Source organism: Lactuca serriola, chromosome 3 (assembly GCF_051521515.1).
Source record: "Lactuca serriola cultivar US96UC23 chromosome 3, Lser_US96UC23_V15, whole genome shotgun sequence".
In the NCBI taxonomy this organism is placed as follows: domain Eukaryota; kingdom Viridiplantae; phylum Streptophyta; class Magnoliopsida; order Asterales; family Asteraceae; genus Lactuca; species Lactuca serriola.
Genome location: NC_136410.1, coordinates 115,039,093 through 115,049,155, shown reverse-complemented (window position 1 = coordinate 115,049,155; position 10,063 = coordinate 115,039,093). Strand labels below are relative to the sequence as shown.

At 36.8% G+C, this 10,063-nt stretch overlaps 1 protein-coding gene across 1 annotated transcript; it reads left to right on the top strand.

Moving 5' to 3' along the window:
* Window positions 1-217: 217 nt before the first annotated feature.
* LOC145093078 (vicilin-like seed storage protein At4g36700) lies at window positions 218-2,870 on the top strand. The gene is made up of 5 exons (XM_079031120.1): window positions 218-591; window positions 711-898; window positions 979-1,062; window positions 1,143-1,454; window positions 1,539-2,870. Exons 1-5 carry the CDS (start codon window positions 255-257, stop codon window positions 2,721-2,723), a joined length of 2,106 nt encoding a protein of 701 aa, XP_078887246.1. The 5' UTR covers window positions 218-254; the 3' UTR covers window positions 2,724-2,870.
* The last annotated feature ends 7,193 nt before the right edge of the window (window positions 2,871-10,063 follow it).

The following is a 10,063-nucleotide window of genomic DNA, read 5'->3' as shown; positions in this document are numbered from 1 at the left end:
AATAATTGATGATATCATTATTTAGCAGTATATATGAAGGGATGCTTCTCAGAAACTTCATGGACGATAGAGCCAGTGCATGTATAAGAAGAAGACAGCCAATGCCTTAAACCAACCCTCTGCCACGTGCCAAACACATCGCCCACGTGTCCAACACCCACTGCCACATAGCTCTCAGACATTCACACACTTAGTAATAAATCAAACCACTTTACCTCACTTCCATACTACACTGTTCGCAAATTCGAGAAAAAATGGCTACTACTTCTCTTTCATTTCGTGTTGTACTCTCTGCATACTTTCTTGTAATTCTCTGCGTCTCCTTCCCTAACCCAACAACACCATTGCATGTTGGTGAAGGGGAGGAAGAAGGTGGCGGTATTCCGTTACCGGTGCCGGCGAGGCATGGAGCGGTGGTGAAGAAAGGTGAGAGATGGAGTGTGGTTACGACGGAGTTCGGTGAGATCTCAGCTGTTAAAATCGGTGATGGTAGAGATGGGTTTTATCATCTCCAGTTTATCACCATGGAACCTAACTCTCTTTTCCTTCCTGTTCATCTTCATTCCGATATGGTTTTCTATGTCGACTCAGGTAACAAATCTACAACCTCTGAATGCACATTATGAATTATTTACTTGGGTACAGCATTTGTGCTCAAAACGATTCAGATCATTTATAATATTAACATCCATTTACTGGTTAATTTGGAGGGAGTGGAACTCTGAATTGGGTTGATCTTGAAAACGATGACGATAAACTCCGGCAAGTGGAGTTGCAGGCTGGAGACGTTTACCGGCTGAGCACCGGAAGTTTCTTCTACTTACAAAGCAACTTAGATCCCGATCGCCGGAAACTAAGAATAAACGCCATTTTTTCCGATTCCAAAGAGGAGATACGAGTATGATGACACAAACTCAGATACATAAAATAGAAACATATGAGCATTCTTTCATCTGTTAATCGTTTATCATAATACAGGAAGGGTCATCGTTCGGAGCATACGCCAGTGTTCGTGATTTGATTCTTGGGTTCGACAACAGAGTTCTTCAAGCTGCATTTAGCGTAAACATTCTCTTAATCTAATTAAGAACATTTCTTTTGTCACAGATCGATGTAAATGGTTATAAATCTATGTGATTCAGGTGGATGTGGAAGTGATCGAAGAGTTGCGAAGTGGAGGAAAACAACCGATGATTGTGCATGGAGTCACACAGGCAAAGGCGAATGAGTTATGGGAAGTCCATTACAGAATCATGAGAGCTTTCCTTGGTCGTATGAAGAATAACATGATCGATATTAATATTAATAATAATAAAAAAGACAAAGCTTATAATATCCTCACGGCGGATCACGACGTTGAGAACTGCAACGGGTGGAGTCTGGTTGTTACGAGTAAAGAGTTGAAGGCATTAAAGGATTCCGATTTCAGTATCTTCATGGTCAATCTAACCAAGGTCAGTTACTTTTTAATCGTGTAATTAAGCTCTAGTTTTTATATAAAATTATCAATTTTTGATTATGGTGGGTTTTGTAATTAGGGGGCAATGATGGCGCCACACTGGAACCCAACTACGGCGGAGATAGGGGTGGTGGTGAGAGGACGAGGGATGGTTAATGTGGTGTGTCCGGGGAGTTTAAATGAAACGGAGTGTAAAAATTCGAGGTTTAGGGTTGAAGAAGGTGATGTGTTTGTGGTGCCAAGATATCATCCGATGGCTCAGATGTCGTTTAATAATGGGAGTTTTGTGTTTATGGGGTTTACGACTACAACGAAGAAGAATCATCCGCAGTATTTGGTGGGGACAGCTTCGGTGTTGCAGGTGTTGGATAAGAGTGTGGTGGCGGCTTCTTTTGGGGTGAGTAATATGACGATGGATGAGATTTTGAAGGGTCAAAGAGAGGCGATTATTGTTGAGTGTACTTCGTGTGCTGAGGAGGAAGAGAGGTTGATGGAGGAGGAGATTGAGAGGGAAAAGGAGGAGGAGAGGAAGAAAGAAGAGGAGGAGGAGAGAAAGAAAGAAGAGGAGGAGGCTAAAAGGAGGGAGGAGGAAGAGGAGGCCAAGCGGCAGGAAGAGGAGGAGAGGAGAGAGCAAGAGGAAGCACGGAAGAGGGAGGAGGAGGAGGCTAAGAGGAGGGAGGAGGAAGCGGAGGCCAAACGGCGGGAAGAGGAGGAAAGGAGGGAGCAAGAGGAAGCTCGGAAGAGGGAGGAGGAAGAGGCTAGGCGGCAAGAGGAGGAGGCTAGGAAACAACAAGAGGAGGAGGCTAGGAGGCGGCAGGAGGAGGAGGCAGCCGCTAGGCGGCAGGAGGAGGAGGAGGCCGCTAGGCGTCAGGAAGAGGAGGCTAGGAGGCGACAGGAGGAGGAAGCGGCTAGGAAACAACAGGAGGAGGAGGCTAGGCGGCGGCAAGAAGAGGAGGCGGCTAGACAACAAGAGGAAGCTAGGAAACAACAGGAAGAGGAGGCGGCCCGGCGGCAGAAGGAGGAAGAAGCTGCTAGGCGACGTCAACAGCAAGAAGAGGAGGCTAGGAGGCGACAACAAGAGGAGGAGGCTAGGAGGAGGGAAGAAGAGGAGACGGGACATGGTGGTGGTGGAGGACGTGGAGGAGGAGAAGGGGGAGCCGCTAGTAGGGAGGAGGAAGAGATGGCGAGGCGGCAGAGGGAGGCGGAGGCTGCAGCTAGAGGAGGAGGAGGGGGTGGTCAGGAGAATGGAAGTTATGAAGAGTAAGAAACTCCTTAAAAGCATGTTTATATTTTTGTGATGAATAATTTCTATTTCTTTGGTTATCTAATAGTAGATTTGTGGTTGGTTTTGTGTATTAATTATGTACGTTAAAAGATCAATATGAATTTCTTTGAAGCTATGCATGTGCCAAGTAACAATAGAGAGAAATAAAATAAATAAAACTTAATTAGTTATATACGGAAAACACATGTTATTATCACTTGTTACTATAATAATTCTTAATAATATTTACTCCTTTTCGTGAACTTGTTTTAAGTATCTGTTATGATTAGATTGATCATTTTTTTCAATTAATTTTTGGAATTCAGTTATATTTTCTAAAACCAAATTATTTTTGTCAAGACATAGCACGAATAACAACATTCAAATCTAAAGACATTTTAACATGCTTAGATCCCAGCATCCCAAATTCATGAAATAACTCCAAATAGTAATTTCTTTTTGTAAACAAATTCCATCACTTTTATGAATGACTCCAATTCTAATTAAGGATTTCATTTTTCCTAAATCCTTAATCAAGTATTTGGATTTCAAAAGGTTCATCACTGTATTGGTTTCATTCTCACATTATTACCAGTTAGTACATCATCAACATATAAAAGTAAAACAACTATATTACCACCTTGTTCTAACAAATAAAGAATAGGCGTTAGCACTTTGAACAAAGCCAATTTCAAACAAGTTAACATAATTTTTATTGCATTTTCTTGGAGCTTGTTTAAGCCCATATAAAAACTTAAGCAACTTATATACATGATTATTACCAATAGTATAATACCCTTGAGGAATTGAGGTAGACTTATAAACACCTTCTCATCAAGATTACAATATAAAAATGCATTGTTAACATCTAAGTGATATACATTCAATTGATAGGATGTTTTTGGGTTAGCGTTTTTTTATTACAAAAGTGATTTTAGGAAAAATACTTACTAATTTATAGTTTTTTGATAACATCCTATTTTTTCCATATAGACATCCTAATTATATTTTGAAATATTTTTATTTGTTGAAATTACATTGTTTTCCAAAAAACTGATTACAAGTAGTTAATTATAAGTTGACTTTTTATAAAGGGGTCAATGGGGTGTCTTATTAGCATCACCTTTTTGAAAAAAAAAAACAGATTTTAAAAAATATTTTAGGTTAGAAAATCGTTTTTGAAGGGTAAAATGACAAAAAAAAAGAACTGAAAGCTAGGGGTGCGTTTAGTTGCGGAAAAATCGACCGTTTTCCGTAAAAATTTTCCAGAAAAATGAGAATTTTGAAAACACGTTTAGTTCATCTATTTTTCTAAACATTTCACGAAAAATGAAAATTTTTTGTTTTCTAAAATTACAATGAAGTTGGAAATTTTTGGAAAACTGATAATCATTGTTTTTCACATTTTTCTAATTCCAAAATTTTTCTAAAATATAACTACACCCACACTCCCACCTCTACCTACCCCCAAATTAACACCCCCAACTCACCACACTCCTACCTACCTACACCCACACCCACCCACTCCCAGCCCACCCCCACAAACACACACACACACACACACTCCCAAGCCCACCCCCACAATCATACACACATACACCCATCCCCACCCCCACCGATACAAACACATATACACACACATACACCCACAAAGACACACACACACACATCCATCCCTACAAACACACACAAACACACTCACCCCCACCTCCACCCACAAACACACACACATCCACCCCCACCTCCACACACACCCACCCACCCCCACCTTCACACACCCCCACCCACTTCCACACACACCCACCCACCCCCACCTTCACACACACACACCCACCCCCACCCACCTCCACACACACCCACCCACCCCCACCTTCACACACACACACCCACCCCCACCCACCTCCACCCACAAACACACACACCCACCCTCACCCCCACAAATACACACACCTACACACACAAACACACACCCATCACCCCCACAAACACACATACACACACCCACCCCCACCCCCACCCACAAACACACACACACACCTCCACCCACAAACACACACACACCCACCCTCACCTCTACACACACATACCCACCCTCTCCTCCACACACACACACACCCACCCCCACCCCCACAAATACACACACACATCACCCTCACAAAGACACATACACACACACACCCATAAACACACACACATACACACACCCATCCCCACAAACACACATACACCCACCCCCACCCCCACCCACAAACACACACACACACCCACCTCCACCCCCACAAATACACACACACACACCCAACACCGCTACCACAATCACTGATCTACCATCACCACCACTACTACCCCATCACCACCACTGCCACCATTTCCGCCGCCGCCACCACCGCTGCCACCCCACTACCGCCACCACCACCATCACCGTCATCGACATCACCACTGCCCCCCGCCGCCGCCCCCACCCTTACCCTACCACCGCTACCGTTTTCTAAAAATGAAAACCAATAGAAATATACACATCTAAACGTATTTTCTAATTTTCTAAAACTGAAAATGAAAAATGAATAAGTTTTAAGTAAACGCGTTTTCTAAATTTTCCAATGAAAACGAAAAACGAAAAACGAAAACTGAAAGGGGAAAACGAAAAACGGAAAATGAAAACTATTTTCCGTAACTAAACGCAACCTAGGTTTTTCTAGCTTTTAGAAAGCCTTCTATTTTATCTATTCAAAAAGCTGATTAAAAAGCTATTGTCAAACACCCAAACAAATTTTTAGCTTATTAACTTTTTAAAAAACTAATAAACTAATAAGCTATTTTGAAAAGTTAACCCAAACACCCACTTAACAAGGAAGGTAATTACCACACGCATGTTTACCATTTAACAAAAATTAAAATGTTTCTTTATAATTTATACCAAGGTTGCAGAAATCGTTCGACGGTAGCTCGGCGGTGGATTGGGGTCAATGGATTAATTGACTAGGTGAAGATTAATCGGAGACCATTAATTATTTAAAAAATTAATAAATATAACATTAATCCTAAGAATATAACATTAAATATAACATTATTATTAATAAAATTATGAGTTGGAAAACTAGTGCATCACCATCAACTAGTTTATGATCTTCATCAAATGCTTTGCATCCTCTACTAAGTCCTATTTTCCTTGGGAGGTACTTTGTTGGCCACTCATATCCATCTTCATCAAGAAGTGTCATTATTTCATCATGTGTAGGAAGATAGTTTTTGTAGAAATACACACGAAGACCCTAATTACAAATCATAGTAATAACATGTTAAATGGGAATGTGAAGACCTAAACATATTTCATGTTCTTGAAATTCTTTATTGAACATAGGACCTCATGAATATGGCTATAATGGGTATAATAATCCCTTTTGAACTTACCAGTCAAAACCCACTCGAAACATCAAGCATTGGTTTTAAGAAGCTAGGAAAATCAGGCTGTAATTTGGAGTGTCGTTCTTTTGCTCTGAAGCATACTCTATATCTTCATCAGAGGCGTAGATTCGATTTAATAAATCCCTTACCTGTGTTGACCGATTAGAGCGCCTAGACCCGCCTAGCTCCGATAATCTCTAGCTTTGACCGATTTTGACCACGTCCGATTAGAGAGACCAATTAGCTATAATCGTCATCAGTCGAGGACCACCAAGCACCTAGGCGCCGATTAATCGACCGCCTAGACTGATATTTTCAACACTGATTTATACCCTCTTTTTAGTTAGATCCTTTAGCAACTAACATACATTTGATTTATATTTAAATTTGTATACCTAACAACACCTCATAGGCTTCCAACTAGGCGGTAGATGTGTAATTTCCTAAGTATTATTCAAATATAAAGCCTTCATTTCTTCATTCATAACCTAAATCCAATTATGATCAAACAAAGCTTCACTATAATTTTGAGGTTTTATAGTTGTAGAAAGATAATAAATAAAGAAAAAAATTTCATAACTCAAACAAGAGAAACTCATAGATTTTTCAATTTCGTATTTATGTTTACTTTCAACAACAAAATAATTAAATATAATTGGCATTTTAGTCTCTCACCTATACCTTCTAAAACCTATATAGTCACTACCAAATTGCTCAACATTATTTAAACTATTTTCCTCGGATGAACATGACAAGGTTGATTCAGCCTCCTAAGACAAATGTATGTGTACCTCGCCACCCTGGATGCTTATGTTACAAGCGGAAAAAATGACTATAGTTGTACCTTTAGTCGAGTTTGCTAAAACCAAACTTGTCATGTCCACGTGATTCATCTAAATAAGAATATTTAAAATTTTCATCATAGGAAAAGAAAAAAAGAAGGGTTGTTTTGGATTTGATTCATTAATCAAGTCAAAGAAATCCCAAAATACATTCACACCATAATTACCTTTTTCTTTTAAACGGAATTTTTTTTTTTATAAAACTTCACATCCTTGGAAAAGAAAGCAGAGCCATTGTCTAAGACTTGAAATTTTGTAAACTTTCTTTTTCATTTGAATAATTAATTAAAACATATTTTCAGGTCTCTTAGCAAATTTATCTGATACACTAGGTGAACATTTTATGGACCGTGGACCGGACCAGATGAGACTTACAGGGTCCAGGTCCAGGTTCGAGTCCAGGTCCGGTTTTTCTGGTTCTTGGACACGGTTGGACCGGTACAATTTTACATGCATATAGTACAATTCGTTAAAACACATTTTTGAGTTTGATACAACCCGTTAAAACGAATATGTTGTTGGATTGATACGTCATAACTTATTAAAATAAATACGTTTTTAGGTATGGTACGATACAACTCATAAAAATGAATACATTTATGTTTCTTGTACCCGTTAGACTGGTCAAACGTTGATTGTTTATACCGTATGTTTGACCTTTAAATCAAATAAGTTAATGACTTTATCATATTTCATGCATAGCTAATATAACTTTATCTATAATATTATAACTTACAAAATTAATTTTCCAAATAAAAGCACCTAACATATAAATCAAGTTCAACAACAAAACTTAACAAGCATAACACAAATATACATAAGTAATTACCGTAACACCAAAAATCATAGTTTAAAATTTAAAATCAATCCAACTAACAAAATTCATAATCTAATCTTCCATTGGCATCTTCCTTGTTATCTAAATCTAACATGTTTAAAGCTTGTGAAAGTCTACATAAACACAAAAGAAAATGTTGTTAGTATTTAATAAAAAGTGATAACGGAAAAGTTGAAATATTTCAACTTTGATATCTCACCTTTACAGGATTGTAACTCATTGAATATAACACAAAAAAACCTATCAAAACTATAGTTTAATTCATCTATAAACTCTAAATTACATGTTTGAAAAAACCACATGTCAATCCAACTTAAAACGAATGAGATATTCTTGTTTAAAAAATTTCACAGAATACAAAATTTAAATTTCTTGTTGAGCTTTTGGGAATCTCACTAAGCTTTGACTTACAATTTTTGGCGATTGTATATATGGTGTGTGATATTTTGGGAATCTCACTAAGCTTTGACTTACAGTTTATATTTGTGGTTTCAGGTACTTTCGGTACTAAGGGGAAGGGTCAGCTTGATGGCGCAACATTCACTCATCACTAGATTTTCATATTTAGATATTTTTCTCTGATGATTTGACATTATTATAAATTAATATGTTTGGAACAATGTGAAAATAGTAACTTTTGTGTTTATCTAAAAATGAAAAATTGATCTTGGTTTTTGGGCTGTTATATTTCAGCTTTGATATCCCAACTTTGAAGGATTGTAACTCATTAAATATAACCCCAAAACAACAAAATTATACAATAAATTCATCTACAACTCTAAATTATACGTTGAAAAAAATTGCATGTCAATTCGACTTAAAGCTAATGAGATATGCTTATTTAAATAATTTCACAGAATACAAAAGTTTAAATTTCTTACTGAAAAGCTGAAATATTTTAGCTTTGATATCCCAAGTTTGAAAGATTGTAATTCGTTAAATATAACACCAAAACAACAAAATTATAGTTTAAAATCATCTACAAACTCTAAACCACACGTTGAAAAAAATCACATGTCAATCCGACTTAAAATGAATGAGATATGCTTGTTTGAAGAATTTAACAGAATACAAAAGTTTAAATCAAGTCCAAAACTGGTTTTTACCTAGAATCGGCCGGACCAGACTGGTTTTGATAAAATCCTAGAACCGAGAACCGGCCAGAGGGTACAAAAAAGGGGGTCCGAGTCCAAGTCTGGTCTGGTCTATGAGTCCAAATGCTCACCCATATCATATACATTTAGCCTTACAGCAAAATAAAAGACAACCAAAAACACATAAATTATCATATATGGGTGAAAGATCATAAATCATTTCAAGTTGTAATTCTCATTCATAAAAAAAGTAAGAAGTGGATTAATCAAAAAAGTTGAAATTATAGCTTCACCCCTATATTTTAGTGGCAATGCACACCGAAAAAGTAAAGATCTTGAAACATTTAAAAGGTGCTTATGTTTTCTCTCTACAACACTATTTTGTTTTGAAGTATAAATACATAAATTTTGTCCTGAAATACCATTATTTAAACAAAATTATCAAACCAATTATTAACAAACTCACTTCCATATATGATAATTTTAATCATAAAATTAAAATGATTCTTCAAAGAATTAGAAAAATAAACAAACACCAATAATAGAATCTTTTGACTTCATCAAATAAACTCACACATCTCTTATGTAACCCATGATCCATGACATCCATGTCATCGATTAAGATGAGTATAAATGAGATTAACATATCAATGAACATAATCTAGTCAGTGATCTAAGAATTTTGTAGTAATTGAAATTTGCAAATTGTATTGTCTATCTAAACAGCTTCAAATACTCAATAATTTAACAATAAGTACTATTACGTTTATAAAACTTTTAAGAACTTTGTGTATCTTTTTATTGCCAAATATGTAATCGTAATAGATAAAACTTAAAAGACGTCATAAAGCTTTATACATAAATTAAAATACCACATTGGTAAACATTAAACCTTTACGTTGGACTAGAAAGTAGAAACACATCAATTTTAAAAGAATTTCTTATAAATTACACAAAAATACATCCACTTTTGTAAGAACTTCGAGTTCACGTAACAATTCCAACAAAATTATGCAACCGTGACCACAACTAAAAACAAAAATTTAAATATTCACGACCCATAAATAATTTATATATGACTAACTAATTATAACACTAACAATATAAGTCGTCTATTTCTTTTAAAACGTTAAGCAATGCTATTTGTTAAAAACAAATAAA

Bases quoted from the DNA above. Each gene is read 5' to 3' on its own strand.
- LOC145093078 (XM_079031120.1), top strand. From the start codon at position 255: ATGGCTACTACTTCTCTTTCATTTCGTGTTGTACTCTCTGCATACTTT. The intron at 592-710 runs GTAACAAATCTA...GTTAATTTGGAG, and splicing joins GGTTTTCTATGTCGACTCAG to GGAGTGGAACTCTGAATTGG. The intron at 899-978 runs GTATGATGACAC...ATCATAATACAG, and splicing joins ATTCCAAAGAGGAGATACGA to GAAGGGTCATCGTTCGGAGC.